General features: G+C 40.2%; 1 protein-coding gene and 1 pseudogene across 1 annotated transcript in view; both read left to right on the top strand.

Moving 5' to 3' along the window:
* The window catches only part of PDSS2 (decaprenyl diphosphate synthase subunit 2), a 207145-nt gene that overhangs the window by 174891 nt on the left and 14474 nt on the right, over positions 1–17780 (top strand). The window contains exon 7 of the mRNA XM_019735068.2: positions 9838–9870. Coding sequence (XP_019590627.2) covers positions 9838–9870 — 33 coding nt within the window. The remainder of the gene's footprint in view (positions 1–9837; positions 9871–17780) is intronic.
* On the top strand, positions 1356–1744 carry LOC109449053 (ATP synthase F(0) complex subunit g, mitochondrial; annotated as a pseudogene).

Raw genomic sequence — 17780 nt, 5'->3', positions numbered from 1 at the left:
CACCCTAGGGAGGTGAAGTCATTACTCAGTTATCATTTTGATTCCTAATAAAAGAAAGTAGAATCTTTCAGAGAACCACGGAGCTCTGACTCGCTCAGGGAATCCAGGGGCTATTGCAGGTCAGCAAGCTTTATTTTTAATGATCCTTCTAGTTTTCTGCTGCCATTATAAGTCACCTGAAGAAATAAGAATTATGATTATATTTTCTTGGTTATTTCTGAAAGTAGTGAAATGTCACTTAGGCATGTGACATTCTGACACTGTCATAACCAGCCATAAAATACCTTAAGTGAACTACATATTTCCAATGCTAAGCTATAACTCACTTGTCCCTAGGTATCCTACTATTCTTATTCAAAAATTGAAACAGATTGTGAGGTACGGCTGGTGTGCATGAACATAACACATGTATATTCATAAACAAAAGAGAAAATGCACATTCAGAGAGTCCTCATAAATGCCACATGATATTCTTCTAATTATTTAAGTTGTTTGGAGTTATTTCAAAAGGAATAATATTGACAGCATCCTGCCTATACCGTGGAAGGTGTACAGTATGGGCACTTGAAAGGACTGTATGAAACCACAAAGGCTATAGAATGGTTCTGGACATCACTTAAATTAAAATTTTTCTTAAGGTTTTCTGTTTCACTTAAGGAAATAAAGGGCTGCACTACTGGAGCTACAGCAGGAAAGTGCCCAAAAGTTGTCTGTGACCTCGTAAAGAGGGGATAAGAGAAATACAGAAATATAAGGAATACTGTAAGTGATGCCATTTGGGGAGCTGGGAAAGTCAAAAAAGGGTTTATGAGGTAGGTGCTTCTGAGATAGTCCTTGAAAAAGAAGATCTTGCCAGCAAAGATAGAAAGGAGGGGCTTCCTAGACAATGGAAGCCACGAAAATGGGATACAGGTGGACAATTGTGCAGTGTATTCAAAGGAAAAAAGTGTCATTTGCATGGAATGTGCAAAACCTGGGCAGTATAGGGAGAGAGGAAGAATTCATCTGAAATGTACATAAATGACTATATGTAAAGACTTCAGTCCAAACAAAAACATGTACATGAATGTTCAGAGCAGCAATATTTGCAAGAGTCAGAAAGTGGAAACAACATGTCCATCAACTGATGAATGGATAAACAAAACATGGTACATCCATACAATTGAATAGTGTTCAGCCATAGAAAGGAATGAAGTACTGATACGTGCTACTTAACAGCATGACAGAAATGCTCTGGAACTAGATAGAGGTGAGGTTGCACAACATTGTGAATGTACTAAATGCTCCTGAATTGTACGCTTTAAAATGGTTAAAATTATGAATTTTATGTTATATGAATTTTACTTCAATTAAAAAATAGCACGTTAGGGACTTTCCATCCTACAACCACAGCCCAGTTTGTCCGTAACCTCGCAGAGAAGGCCCCGACTCTGGTAAACACTGCTGTGACTTACTCGAAGCATCGAGTGGCCACATTTTGGCACTATGCCCAGGTTGAGCTGGTTCCTCCGACCCCTGCTGAGATCCCTACAGCCATTCAGAGCTTGAAAAAATTATTCAATAGTGCTCACACTGGTAGCTTCAGACAGTTCACAATTAAAGAAGCTCTGCTGAATGGTTTGGTGGCCACTGAGATGTGGATGTGGTTTTACGTTGGCGAGATCATAGGTAAGCATGGTATCACTGGCTATACTGATTGAAGACCAATCATTAACATCTGTTTCTTTTGGGTTTATTATTTGAATGTTCTGGGACCATGTGTGATCAGATTGGTATTTGAATAAAACATGTCAAAATCAATATTTTCTATGTCAAAATTTTTTTTTAAAATAGGACTTTAGGGGATGGCCAGTTAGCTCAGTTGGTTAGAGCGTGGTGCTAATAACACCAAGGTTGCTGGCTCAATCCCCGCATGGGCCACTGTGAGCTGTGCCCTCCTAAAAAAAAAAATAAAATAAAAAAAAATAGGACTTTGGGATGTTTGCCTGTGGAAAATGAACTTGATTCAGAAGTCATGGAGCAGACGTTGAAAGTTTTTAAGCCAAGTCATGTCAAAGTCCGAAATGTGTTTTAGGGAGGTATATCTGGCTACCTTATATAGGGTGAAAGGAACAAGTAGATACTAAAGAGAAGGAGATCAGGTAAGAGGTTTGTGGGAACCTGCTGGTGAATGCAAGAGAAAAGTCCCAATCGCAGCGTTGGCAACAAGAATGGGAAGGTAGGAAGTTAGGCATTAAATTAATTTCAGAGAAAAAATATATAGGAACTGAAAACTAACTTGATAGGGAGAAGCTGGCAGGTATGTACTGGAAAGAGGCCATAAGAGGCCCAAACGAGGATTTTGAACTTGGATAACAGGAAGAATTGTACTGTGAATGGAAATAGGGAAGTGAAGTAGGAAAACTGGTGTAAGTTTGGGGAGCTTGAGGTGGACCATCAGGTTGGTGGCCTTCACCTTGGGACCTGGCCACTGGAGGAAACAACTCAGTTCCATTATCAGCATAATTTCCTTGCTCATGGTCTTTCAGTGATCTGGATAAATTTTTTTTTCTTGGTCAAACTGCAATTTTAAATTTCATGTCTCTTCCAGATTCCAAGAAAGCATAGCAAGAAAAATGGTTTGGAAAGGGATAGCAAGACTTTTGAACAGAAATATTTACTATGTAGGTAATACAAGCCCCTCCTGGTTTTTAAATTGGGCACCACAGCCTTCTGTTGCTTCCTCTTTTCCCAGTGAACCAAAGGAAGGGAATGCGAGAAAGTTAATTCCATGGACAGTCACATTTGTCTCCAAAGATTAGCTTTCCCAGGTGAAAGAGACAGTAAAATCAGGTACCCGAGCAGTCCAGCTCTGAATAGTGTTGACTTCCTTGCAAATAGATGCCTTCTGTGCTTTCTTATTAGCAGGCAAGAATAGTCAAGATAGCAAAGAAGAGGCCTGCCCTGTTCCTTTATATTCTGATACTTTTCCAGCTCTATAACTGGAGAGCCTGACAATCTAAGGCCTGCGTCTTCTACCAAACCAAAACTCAACTGGCTGCTTCAATTGCTGGGCTAGCAGATCTACCGTGTTTCCTCAAAAATAAGACCTAGCCGGACAATCCGCTCTAATGTGTCTTTTGGAGGAAAAATTAATATAAGACCGGTATTATATTATATTATATACCCTTACAGTAAAGGTTTTATAGTAAAATAAGACTGCATCTTATACTAATTTTTGCTCCAAAAGACGCATTAGAGCTGATTGTCTGGCTATGTCTTATTTTCGGGGAAGCACGGTAGTAGATTTCTAATTTGTGACCTTTTTAAATCCTCATACACTATACCCAGACCATTCCGGGATGAGGATGGAGGTATCCTTCCTTCTTTTCTTGATCCCCCAACACACCTCCTTTCTATACATATAAGCTCCACCTTTTAATACCAATGCAAATGTACAGAGAGTTTATTTTCAGTAAGACCCGTTTTCTCTAAAGGAACCAATGACATTGTTGCCAGTGTCAAGGCAAAATACCTTTAAAATGTCATTATTTTTGCAGCCACCAATGTAATCTTTTATTCAAACAAGGATCATTAATGGATAATTGGTTAATATAATTACATGAATGGTTATTAGAGAACCAAATATTTACATGGACTCAAAGCACCCTACAGTTTACTTATTAAATACAGTGAATAAACTTAGTTTCACCAACAGTGAGACAAACTGGTATTGTGTGACTCCTGATGTAACAGAGAAGTACACAGCGTTATCTATATAGTTTTCCTGCCAAAATGTTTTAACTTTAATCATTAGAAAAGAATCAAGACAAATCCAGAATAAGGGATATTCTGCGGAACAACTAACCTGGACTCAAAAAATGCCAATATTATGAAAGACAGAAAAGGTGGTGGTGTGGGGACCGTTGTAGATTAGAAGAAATTAAAAAGCCATGCCATGCAATGGAAATGTAGGATTTTTAATTTGATCTTGGATTGGGATTAAAAACAGCTCTAAAGGGCACTGTTGGTTGAACTTGGAAAACTTTAATATGGATTTTATCTTACATGTTATAGTAAACGTTAACTCTGTTGGGTGTGATCATGGGTTTGTGGTTATGTAGGAGAACACTGTTTTGTTCTTTGGAAATAAATACTGAAAAGGATGAGGCGTCATGGTGTCTACAACTTACTGTCAAATAATCAGCCAATGATCGTTTTAGAGAGAAAGCAAAATGGCAAAATATTAGCAATTGGTTAATCTACATGGAGGGCAAGTGGACGTTTGTTATGTTCTTTCAACTAAAATGTTTGAGGGAAAAAGTAGTTTTCCTTGAAGATTTAAAAACAGAATCTTAAGGGGGAAAAAATGACTGTTATTCCAAAATATAGCTGATAGCATTTGGGAAGCATAACATGATAAGTAGAGATGATCAGTCTGTGGCAATTTCTGGACTCCCGGCTGTGGAATATTAGTTTTCTGCTTTTAGAAAAAGGTTTCCCCATATCCAGCTTTCAAGTCCAGATAACAGCAGTTGGAAATTGGAAACAGTTCATTTATGTCATCTAATCCTTCTTTGTTACCTGACTTATAAAAACGCATTTGTTTCTTAAAGTAAAAGACCACATTGTACATCCATTACTTACCAACAGGGAATCTATCTGCCTTTGGTCTGCAGAGACTGGTATATAAACCTTTGGAATTAATCCCTCTGTGCATCCTCTCAGAGTGCTGGCTTTTCCTGCTTTTGTACAGAATATTGTTTTACAGGCCTCACTATGGCTGTCTGAGGAGGCTTCCAGTGTCCTGAGCACACTATCTTGTCTGTTTCACATTTTTTAAAGATAAAACAAGGTTCAAACCACACATTCTCTGTGAACTGCTAAAGACTAGGAAAAATTACTTTCTCTTCTCATGACCTGGATTGACAAGAAGCACACCTACAGGGGGCAAAAAGATGAGTGAATCCCTTTTAAAGACCCCAGTAATGAAGCCCTCAGGGAATCGCCATGCACGGCAGAATTTATAGTGGCTTCTGGAGATGAACAGTGTGGCAGGAAAAGAGGTTCAGGGCTGCTGGCTGTTGAAATACAGTCTGCATTTATTTTATATCGGCCTATTTAGGGCCCCAGTGAGAAAGTTATTTTAATAAAATCTTGCTCGGCCAGAAATGTACATACGGGGCAGATGTCATAAAAACGGGGGGAAGTTACAGCACTCCATTTTCCTTGAGACTTAAGGAGTTTATAAAGTTGTTCTCTTTTAGTCTTTGAAGTAAAACACTGATGCACACAGAAGCATAAATCGAAAGGACATTAGACATAGGCTAGAACAGTGATCCTCAAATCAATCAGAATCTCAGGGCCAGGGTACAGAGGCCTTGCATTTTTAACAAGCTGCCCAAGTGATTCTGATCCAGCCAGCCCCACATTTGTGAGAGCCCAGCATTGGGCAACGTCTGGCCTGGTCCAATGCTCTTATTTTACAGGTAAGAAAATGAGGCCCACGTGAAAATTTTAAAAATTTAAAACCTTTGAGATATTAACCTGTCATGGACTGGAAACCATATTTTCTATCTGCCTCAGTGTTTATCTTCACAGGTCACAGTGCCTCTTGGAGGGGTCATAGTTAAGATCTTAGGCCACTTGCTTTGCTCCGTAGACAAGGCCTGTTTGACACCTGGGACTTTGAGGTATATGCATCCTGATATCCCCTGAGGCCTCCTGACTTCCATTCTGGGCTCTCTTCACTTCAACATACTGTTTTCAAGGTTGAGAAACTTAATTACACTATACCACTACATCTGTGAGAAGAATGATCTCAATCTATTCTGTCCTTTTGTTGTTTGATTTTCATGAATTCTTTGAATCTGTTTTCTATAGAGTCCCTTCCTTAGTCCATTTATAAACAGAAGCTGGGTAACGAAGTGAAAATATGGTATTGTTCAGTATGGGTAAAAATTACTCGTAAGGCACCAGCGGATGGCTCCACATTTGCTGCGTAATGGCTCTCAACCTAAACACATAGCTTCCCTAGAGCTAGGAGTGAGGAAAGTGAACTTTGCAAGTTCCCTGCATAGACGGGACATAACCAACACATACAAAGAAAAAGCATTTCTCCATCTATTCGTTCATTCATCGGGTATGATCGACCATCTGCTACATACTAGCGCTGATCTAGACATGGAATACATTTGTGACCCAGGAGAGAAATTCCCCTCGCTCGTGGAGTGTAAGTTCTAGAGGGAGCCTGTATGTGAAGCTTATCTAAAACAAGATTGCGACCCCTAGAGTATAAGTTCCATGAAGGCAGAGCTTTTTATCTGCTCTGTTCATGGCTATGTCTCTGGGCCTGAGCCGTGCCTGACACATGTAAGCGCACAGTAGATCGTTATTTAATGAATGGGCAGCCATCAGGTGAAATAGGAACTATGGCCCTTCCCAAATTAACTATTTTACAAAGAGAAATAGGATAGGTAATAATTAATGAGAAATATTGTTTATGTAGGGGATTAAATCATCATTTGCATCTGTGTCTAACTTGCTATATTTTTATAAGCTCTAAAAGCTTTTTGTGAAAAAAAAATTTTATATCAGAATGTGTACTTCAGGTGTATGGTATGACATGTAGATATTAACATAGCAGCTGGAAATACACAATATACCTATAAAGGCTTAAATATAATATTTGTTTTATGAAATAAATGATACTTTTATGTAAAAGCTAAAGCAGTCAAGGATGAAATGGTTTCACAGAATTAGAATGTTTATTGTGATAAAATAAAAAGGACATTCAGGTAAGCTGCATATCAGTAGTTACAGTCTGTGCAAGTTGTAATGGCTGTGGTAATCGTGCTGTCATTTTATGTAGGCTTCTCATCTCTCAGCTTTCAAAACATTGAAGAGCTGATGTAGAACAGATATGGGGTACATAAATGGTGTTTCTCTGCCGTCCTCCCCAGACAAGTATATCTCTACTGGGCGAGAAAGAGTGGTGGCCAAGCTAAGAATACAAAATAAAATGAGAACATTTGGAAATGGCTTTTGATTGATTAAACACAAATACTTCAAAATAATAGAATTCCCTAAGAATATTAGTTTATAAGCAAAGTATGCGATGGGAAAAATAATTTTATAAAAATGTGTAATAGGACTACTCTAGATGTCCTTATCTGTAAACAGCGCTATATTCACTGTTCCGACCTGAAGAAACTGCTGTTGATTTTTTTTTTCGTGAGACAAAGTGGGAAATGGCTCAATGCCTCCAAAAGGAAAAGTCCACCCTAAGTCGTAAATTATGTCATTTCTCCACACTTGGCCTTGCAATCGCAAGATATAAAAGCTCTTCAACTTGCTAACTTTCAATAAATACCTCTTTCAACACTTCTAACATGTCCTTTGTGTTAAACACTGAAAGATGAGAATGTTCAAAGGCCTAGAATGAAGATGAGCTGTTAGAACAGAAACAAAATTAAACCTAGTGAGGAGATGGCAAACGTTTTCCAGAATGAGTTGTCTGAGAACAGTAACAATTCTGCAGGGCTCCCAGTTCATGCGTCATTTGAAAAGTGCTGTGCCTGAGCAATCCATAACAGTCAGCAAGAGACAAGGAAAAGGTCGGACCGCTGAAAAGGTGGACAACCTGTGACCACAGGATCAGCCTCAATGTCAGAGGCTCATCTCGTAATCTTCAACGAATGCAAGAGACAGCTGGGAGTTGGAGAACTTAAAGACTACGCATATTGTGAAATGCTGCTGCTGAAATATTGGTCACAAGCTATGGATTAGTCATAGGATCGAGGCCAGTTCACACCTGCACAACATCCCTGGGAGTCGCTGGGCCACGAATGCATTACCCAGACGTGCTCCAGGCTCCCCACCACGCTGCAGAAATTATAGTGGGGGAGAGGGATGGTCAGTAGAGACAAAACTACTTTATTTTAGGAAAAGATGTCCATAGACAGACAAACAAGTAAACAAAATATCTGAGCAGAGAGAAGAAGAATCTTTAAGAACTGATTCTATATTCCTGTTGGTATAATGTATCTCAGGACTAATTTCAAAGTCTTCTTAGTTCACTGAAAATCCTAGATCCCCCCCAAAAAATCTTCAAAGAGCAGACTGAAAACCCCAAATTCTTTTTTATAGTACATTGGTTGCAGAGGCTTTTGTTTTATTGCAAATGTCCAAGTCACGATTTTGACTCAAAGTGGTGTCAACAGCTATCCATGAGCAGTGTCTTATTACGATACTTCTTATGAGTTGCTGATTATGAAAATAAGAAAAACAAAATTCAGGCATATTTGGGTACATTTTAGATTGTGAGGAAGCAAGAAGAGTCGGGACCAATGTTATAAACCTCTCATTTTCTCTCATGAAAGTGATCTTCCCATTTATTACCTGTACAGTGGTATTTTGGACTTGGGAACACAATGGTCTCAAGACCTAACCTGTATACATAAGCTGAAGGGCTCTTGTTCTGTACAGAAGCGAGTGGCAGGAGAAGTTTTATTCTGAAGTCTACAACACACAAACTGACCTTCCAGCAAAAATTAACACATTAGTTGTCTCTGTTACATTAAAATTTTGTATATAACACTTCTGAGTATATGTGTTGATTTAAAATTTTTAATAACCAAAAATTATTTTTTCAATAAAATCTGATTTCTTACAGGATGTCTCCTTCACCTCCACCTTTTCTTCCTATCCTCATCCCTGGCAGGGATAGGGAGTGGATGTGAGGGTCTTTTGACTTAATACAACATGATAAAAAAATATGCCAAGGAAAGTTGAAAGCCAAATTGAGCCCATGGATTACTTACTAGTTGTACAGGATGAAATAATATCATTACAATATAACCGTCTGATCGTCACCATCCTAACCAAGTGATCAAATTTACAGCATTACTAAGAGTGGTACAGCCTGACATTTTGTGCCTCTGGAATTGATACAATGTGAATAACACAATATTCCACATAAAGCGTTCTTGCCGAAAATGTTTATCCTAAACCTAAGCAAGCTTCTTCAGACACAGCTTTCAGTTTGCAAGCAAAACACGGACAATTGAAATGACACAGTGAATCCAAAAGAGACATTTTATGAGACAGCTGCCCTGGTCTCTTCAAAAAGTCAATGATTTTTATGAAAAAAGTTAATGGTTTTTATTTTCATTTCATGAAAAATAGGGAGGGTTAGTCTAGATTTAAAAGGCTAAACAGAAACATAAAACCAAATGCAGTGTGTGATTCTTGATTAATTCTGATGTGGGAAAAGAGCTATAAAAGATACTCTTGGGACAATTGGAAAAATTTGAATATGGTATGGCATTGTTAGTTTTTTTGATTTGATAGTGGTTATGTGGTTACGTATGAGATGTTCTGTGCTTACAAGATGTGTTCTAAAGCATGGAGAGGTGAAGAGTCAAATGTCTACTGTCAAATCTAGACAGTGTATGTGTATACTCATTGTACTGTTTTTTCGGTTTTTCAATATCTGAAAGTTTTATATGTATACTATATAGTTAAAACACACATACGTATGTGTGTACACATACACACACACACACACACACACACACACACACACACACACACACACACACCACTACCGTGTTTCCCTGAAAATAAGACCAGGTCTTATATTAAGGTTTGCTCCAAAAGATGCATTAGGGCTTATGTTCAGGGGATATCATCCTGAATAATCATTGTTGGGCTTATTTTCGGGGTAGGTCTTATTTTGGGGGAAACATGGTATATAGAAGAAGAAGAGAGAGTTGACTTTTATTCTTTGAGAAGCGAAAGTTATGGAAGCACTAAATAATTTTCAAATTAATTAATTTTTCCCTGTTTCTGTTTTAGGCTCAAGAGAAAGGAAGATTAGACTACGGTAAGGTAGGTAGATTTCATCCGTACTACAGTTCCATGCACTTCAATTTGGTGTTTGGTTTTTGTTTGTATTTGAAAGGTCAGAAGAGAATCACCACCTTCAAAGCTGAAGGACATTCCCTGTTAAGTAACAGGCATTAGCAGGTAAAATAAGAGTCATTCAATGATAAGTTTATTTACTGAGTGCCTGCTTCATTCCAGATACCACGTTAGATGCTGGGAATACAAATGGCCTATATCCAGGTTTTCCTTTCAGGACATTTACAATCTAGTGATGGAGATGGATAACTAATAACTAAATGGATACCTATACTGTCAGGTGGTGGGAAGTGCTACAAAGACACCTTTGTCCAATGGATGGCAGACAGCTGTTAGTGCCATCAGACCATGCCTGGGAAGCACCATTCAGGACAAACCTCACCTGTGGAGCTTTTGAAAACACGCATGCCTAGTTACCACTGCTTCACACCCTCTTTCACCAAAATTCCCAGGTGGGAAGAGCTGGACGGGCAGGATGGTAGGGTTTGAAAAAAGGTGCCTCAGATAATTTGACACACAGCCTCGGTTAAAAAGTGCTGTGGGAGTTCAGATGTCAGTGCACAAGTGAAGCCCATGAACACACTTGGGTCACATTCTGTTTTCCCCTCAGGGACAAGTGGAACATATTAGCAGGTGTGTGGGATGCATATAGCTGGTTGCCTAAAGGAACATACTAACCATCTGGTTTATGTGACAGTCAGGAAGATCCAGGGTGTGAGACACCTGTATGACCTGTAAGGGATCCACCTGCAGGGGGACAGCTGACACCCACAGTGATCTTTCGGGGCTCACCCGGAACTCTGTGCTCTCCTGGCGGCCCCAAGGAGCACAACCCTGCCCCCACACCTTCACTCTTGTCCTTGCCTGAAATGTAGTCCCTCCTTTTCTGTTTCACAAACGTTTGCCTCATTCAAGAAAAATTATTAGGTTGGTGCAAAAGTAATTGCGGTTTTTGCAATTATTTTTAACTCTTTGAACCACAGTTACCAACCTAATAGGTGATTGGACCACCTCTAAACTGAGGACTTCCATATCTGTCACTCTATCGTAAATGTCTGTCTACTTGAGTTTTATCAGATACCCAGATGTTGGCTGGGACATATCTTCTTGGGTTTTCCACAAGCAAAGAAGCTCAGTGCGTCTTAAACTGAACTCAACATCTTCCCCGAATCCCTGGTCTTTTTTTTTTGTTTGTTTTTAACCGTATTTTTTAGAGAAGTTTTAGACTGGCCGCAAAATTCAACGAAAAGTATAGAGAGCTCCCACCCAACCACCCACACACACAGCCTCCACCATGATCAATACTGTACCAGAATAGAACATTTGTTACAGTCAGTGCATTACATTGACACGTCACAATCACCCAAAGTCCATCGTGTACATTAGGGTCCACTTCTAGTGTTGTACCCCTGGTCCTTCTTACTTATTCTCTCTCCTGTTGTGGGCACTGTCATCCCACCAGTAAACCGTGTGAGAAACTTAGAAGTCACTCTTGAATGCTCCTCTTCCCTCACCCCTCTGTTCCATGACCAAATCTACCTGTTTTATATCCCAAATTTTCTTGAATCCAAACCCTCCTCTTGATCTGTCTTCCATTGTTCAACGTAAGTGTCTTCATTTGAACCACTGGTAAGCCTACTGACTGGTCTCCCTACCTCGCTTTTGTTCCCACAAATCCATTACCACTCAGAATGTCTGTCTGAACCACAAATCTGACAGTTTAACAGTCCAGCATAAAACCCTTCGTTAGCTCCATGTTGTCTATAAGGCAATTTCAAGGCTTGCTAGAGAGGTATAGAAAGCACCGTGTGAGCTCGCACCCTGAGGGACTCTCCAGCTTCTCCTCCTACCCTGTGCTCAGCGGCACCAAATTACATAAAACGTACTGTTGCTGTTCTCCATGTCTTGGCTCACGCTGACCGCTCCACTTGACGTGCTTTTCCCCCCCTTATCTGGCTAGCCCTGCACCTCCTGTAAGGCTTAAACTAGGGTCATCTCCTATAGGATGTCTTCCTTGGTGCCCCGGGCTGGATTAGCTGCTCTCTTCCATTTGTTGATTTTTTTTTTTGTTTAAGGCGGGCACAGTGGCCCTTGTGGGGATCGAACCAGCAACCTTGGTGTTATCAGCACCACGTTCTCAACTGAGCTAATCGGCCACCCCTCCTCCATTCTTGAATACATTGTGGATCTCTTGGTCTTAGCACTTACTCTGTCACAATGATCCATTTATGAGACAGATCAGAGACTCAGTTCTTTGAGGGCAGGGACAGTGTCTTACTTGTCTTTGTATACTTGGTGTCTAACAGCCCGTGTGGCATTTGGTAAATGGTGAGCGTGAGTGAGTGAGTGAGTGAGTGAGTGAGTGAGTGAGTGAGTGAGTGAGGCCATGAGTAAGAAAATAGAAGACACGTGAAGTTAGTTGCAGAAGATCTCATATAGGGTTTTTGATCTCAGAAAAAGAAAGCTTTTGACACATGTTGCAGGTATCAGCAGGATTGAGAAGGTTGCTGAGGAACGTTGTAATAAACTAGTTTGGACATAAAGGCTGGGATTTCACCGTGACAGTAAAAGGAAGCTAACTTGTAAACAAAAAGTAAGGGAAAGACATCACGATTTAGCAATAGAATCACTATTGATCGTTGATGCTTATTTATGACTCAAAAAACTCTTTTAGGATTTCTTATTGCAGAAGCACATGGCAATGGAAGAGGTTTGAAGAAAAGAAAAAAATGTGATGCAGAGATCAGACACCTGGACCAAGCTCTGCCACCAACTTGTTACAAAATCTAATACCAATTATGGAACCTCTTCGGTCTTCCCTCAGTTTGTTTAGTATAAAGTGAGCAGTTTAGAATAATGCTGTTCTACTCTTTAGGCCCACTCCAAATTTGAGAAGAGACATTCCTGGGGGCAGGGAGGGGCATTATTATCTTGTATTTGACTGTGGTCCAGGTTCGTCCCTTTATCCGCCTCATCCACCCAACGGACCGCTGTGTGTCTGATCTTTAACCAGCGTGAGACGCGGTGCTGACTTCTGCCAGGAACAAGACTGGTGCAGGCCTTGCCATCACACTCCATCTGACTCAGACCTCCCCATCTAAAGCAGCACTTCCTCTTTGCTCTAGTTTTTTTTCTTTTTAGTATTTATCGTGACTTAAAATCATCATTTCCATTTAGTTGCTTGTTTCTCTTTCTTCTTCCACTGGAATGTCAGCACCCCGACGCAGGGCCCTCAGTGGCCTTGTTCGTGGTTGTATCATGTGTGCCCAGCACGGGCTTACATGTCGGAGTGCTTGGTCAGTGTGTGTGGATGAGTGTTGGGTCAGGGCTACGCTAGGAGAAGCTCAGGAGACTGGGAGAGGTCTGGAGTCGAGAATTATAGACTCAGGTTACTCTTTTTAATAAGATGATATTGACTGTACAGCCCGGTCCATCCCAGTGTTTGGTAGCCCAAAGGATGCTTTCCTAAGTGCCCTGTGACAGTATTTCTCATGCCAGTGAACAGAAACCCACCACCCTGGAACATGTGGTGATATTCCGATTTGTAAGGGCATAATTTCATCTAGGTCATTAATCCAGACCTATCATCCTTACACAGACAAACCCAAGTGACATGGGGAAGAAAGATGATATCCGTCTGAACTAAGTACCAGGGAGATGCCTGCAGGATGCAGCTGGTGGTATTGTCTCAGGCATGTATCATGGGCCTCGGTAACACACATCATGCCCCACGCATCTCTTCTTTTGCGTGGTCATGGGGCGTGTGCTGAGCAATGCAGGCATCACACTTACTGGCTTAGGGCTTCGCTAGTGGATTTAGTTGAAAAACTCAGCAGCCACTTCTGGAGACTCATGAAATTTGTTACTGGAAATTTCTTTATTTCCACGTGGTGAGTATCTACTCAAAAGTCAAATTTTATCTGAAAAATTGAATTTCAAGAATCATAATCATTTTGGCTGTGTGCTCTGTGGCTTTATCTGCCACCTCTCAGATTTTGTCAGTCTCGGAATGGCAAGGAAATAGGGGAGAGGGCAGAAGAGGTGATCATTTCAAAATCGGTCTCAGCTATATCTTCAGGTCTGGCATGTTCAGCAAAACAGTGGTCTGTACTCAGACACTCAGATAAGAAATTGAATTACTTTTTAATTGAGTTCCTGTTGCGATAGAACCTGGATATGAATGCTTTACACTGTTGCAGTGCCTTTCATCCTAAGATATCAAAGCACTTGACAGCTATTAATTCATTAAGTCTCGCACCTCTGTAAGGTGGTTACCACAAGTACAGGAGCACTCTACCCACTGAAACGCACCCACACGGGGCCTGGGCAAGGAAGGAAGCTGTTTAACTGTAAGGTGATTCTACCCAGTAGCTTCTAAAATAGACAAGCATGGCACATCTTACTTACCTCGTTGAAACTGCAGAAGTTTCATTAGCCAGACTGTAATTACCAGAAGGAAATTGTGACCACAAAGCTGGTGGTCACAGTTTTGCTCATATGTCCAGTGCTGTGGGGACCTTAATTGCAGGGATCGGTCTGCAGCCCTGGGTGTGGACCTCTCCAGCTATTCCTGTTCCCTAGGCTTCTGGTCCCAAGGTTAAGCACATCTGATCCGGTTCAGTGCTGGAGGGAAGACTGCCACCTATTGACTTGTAGGAATTTGTGGGCATGTGTTGGGGCTGGTGGAGAAGCTTCTCGGACCACGTTCACACTTGGTTTGCTATGGTAACTAATATATATGTCTGAACGAAAACGAATATGTTGACTACCCTTGCTTAGAAAAACATCTACAAACGTCTGTGTATTTTCCCCAGCTGGAGCTGAGCGTATGCCTGTAGTTTAGCCTACTGCTACTTGAAATAAGCATGCTGCTAAAAGACTGAGGCAGATGGTATTTTTACCACTTCAGGCAAAACATGGCACCTATGGTTCGGCTTTCTACAATTTTAATTTTTTATCACATTCAAAATGACTTGCTTTTATATCTCCATCACAGTGATGCAGGCTTTTTCCCAATTTATTTTTGATAATTTCTTCAGATCTGCAGGTATAAATAAATACCACTTGGTCCAAACCAGACCTTGTCAGCACTGAGTGAGCCTCCTGCTCGTCCTTTCCCACGTGCCTAGACCTGGTCCTTAAGTGGGCTTTGACATTCATGCTCATTTGGACACAGAGGTTCTAAATGATTTACAGAAGCTGTCTTTATATTCATCTCCAGGCCTTACTGTGCAGTTCCTGTCATTTTCCCCATGACTCGGTACAGAAAAGAGAGCCGTTCTTTCTAAGGTCCTCTTACTGAAGTTCACTCTAAGCCAGAGAATTGCCCAAGACTGAACACTGGGCAAAGAAAGATTTTGCAGTGTTAATTCATTAGGCATCCAGTTCTCCGTTAAATGTACAAGATTTTTTTTTTTTTTTGAAGGAGTGGGGTGTTGACTTGCCCTGTCTCCTGGAATTTGTTCAGTGCCCCAGAGCCACACAGTTTGCTGGCTCCATCCTCCCGCCCCTCTCAGGCGGTGACTATGCTGCTGTTCCCCTCTCCCCTCCCCACCCTCGGAAGGTCTTGCACGTTTGTTTTGGTTGTGAAATGTATTTGCATAAAATTCTCTTCTCACCAGCAAACAGTACTGTCCACAGACACTGCGTTTGCATCTTCACGTATCATCACTTCCCTTTAAGAAGAACCTGGAGTCTTTCCTCTCATGTCGTGGATCTCCTATCCAAGGGCTGCCCTTTTCGCCAGTTTTTCTCTTTCATTGTACATAGATTGCATCAACCATTTTGCTGCACATGGAGTCCAAAATTCTACTTTTTCAAACCTTGACTAGAGAATAATATTGTCTACAAAGCCAGGATCTTTTTTTTTTTTTTTTTTCCTTTTTACAGCAGAGTTTTTGCCTGCTTGTTCTTTCCCATAACGCTAGCTACCTAGCTCTGAGAATTTTTCACACTGGTACATTTAGAGACCAGGTGTTGCTGTGTTTTCTTTTTCCCTCTATCCCATTCTCAGGCCGATGCTGCTTCTCCGAGCCTGAGACTTGACATTCGCTCCTTGGGTAAAACATCCCATACAGCATCACTGTATACACGAGATCTCTCATTTCCTCTCACCTCTTGAAGTTGTCTTAACATTTCGGGTTTCTGTTTTAGTGATAATTATGGAGACTATGTAGAAGCACTGACATTCCAATCTCCCATCTTTTTTCCCTAAAGGACTCATGGTCCAATTAGATGAGATGTTTATAATATAATTTAAAGAAAAAAATAAAACTCCCAATCCAAATAGCATCATGATATAGGTGCAACTATGTAAAATTTTATATGCTTGATAAAGACCAGAAGACAACATGTAAAAATGTAAATAAAGGCATTAAGTTGACATTTCAGCATGTCTAAAATAAGAAATGCATTGCACTTTTTTAAAGATTTCTGTTTTAAAAGTATACTCTGATTTGAATTAGAATTTTTTCAGATTATGACCTGAGCTACCGAGAAGTGAAAAATACATTTGTACCAACATAATCAGAATTTAATTCTAGGCTCCTAAAGAATTGCTTGCTTCTATGGCAATAGGCAGAAACGCACACCTGGAAAATGTAAATTTTCTTACCCTGAATTTTTGTGCTAGGCCTCAGGGAGTGGTTGAGTTACTGGAGGACCATTGAGGAGGATGGGAAACCCCGTGCACTGGGCAGGCACACAGCTGCTGATCTGATGACCTCACCACAGCACAGTCATAGGTGCTGGAAGATCCCCTCAGAACTGCCATCTGAAAGTTTCAAATCCTCTACTCCTTGTTTGCTTTAAAATCAGATAAAACCAGTTATTTTTCTTTCAGCAATCACATTTCAGACAAGTGTTTTTCCTTGCAGCAATAATGAATAGATTTTGTGTAATCTGTTTTCCAAAACAATTAATGTACTAAAATAGTTTTTTGCAACCCCTGCTTTAATTGCAAGTCTCCTTCAAAATATAATTATTAGTGATGGAAAAATAATCATGCATCAATTTCTGTCCGTAATAAAGCATAGAAGCTTTTGTACCATGTGAAACTTTTAATCAGAAATACATTCTGATTAAATCACACATGCAATCGTTAGTATCTTGAACCAGAGTTATGCCTTCTTAGGAGCCCTCAAGTCTTTTTGCAAAATAGTTGCCCTCTGGACATTTATTCATTCCCCATCATCAAGCTGGTTTTTTCCTCAAGTCTCCAAGCATATTATTTTGCATGTGTCCCCAGTGACTATCATCTTGCCTTGATGATCTGTTCTTCTAATTTCTTAATGTTATTTTAAAATTAGATTCTTGTTCTCTGAGGTGTTAGCAATCCCACACACCTCAATGGCATCAGCAGATTTAATGATCATAATCTCTATTCCCTGGTGGATCGTGAATAAAATTATTAAATGAGGGATGGCTGGTTAGCTCAGTTGGTTAGAGCGCGGTGCTAATAACACCAAGGTTGCCGGTTCAATCCCCGCATGGACCACTGTGAGCTTCACCCTCCTTAAAAAAAAATTTGTAAAAATTAAATGATATCAATAATAAGCCTCTTTATGCATCATAAAATATGTCACCCTCTCAGTTGTTAGCCCAAATACTATTGGTACTGTTTTAGTTCAATCCTTGAAGCAGTTGTCTTTTTTCAATTTTTCTTCATATCATGTATTCCTAGCTTGTTGATCTTTGGTTTCTAATTTTATATATAAAAGGCTAAATTACTTAGTTCACAATAATATTTAGTGGTGCAATCTCTCCCATTCTTAAATTGACCATTTTGAATTACTGGCCCGTAAAAAAATACATATTTACATAATAACTAACATTTACCAGGAAGCTGAGGCAGACTTAGATTATCGATGACCAGTTAT

The sequence above is a fragment of the Rhinolophus sinicus genome, linkage group LG05 (assembly GCF_036562045.2).
Source record: "Rhinolophus sinicus isolate RSC01 linkage group LG05, ASM3656204v1, whole genome shotgun sequence".
Classification (NCBI taxonomy): domain Eukaryota; kingdom Metazoa; phylum Chordata; class Mammalia; order Chiroptera; family Rhinolophidae; genus Rhinolophus; species Rhinolophus sinicus.
This window is presented reverse-complemented; position numbering and strand designations above follow the sequence as displayed.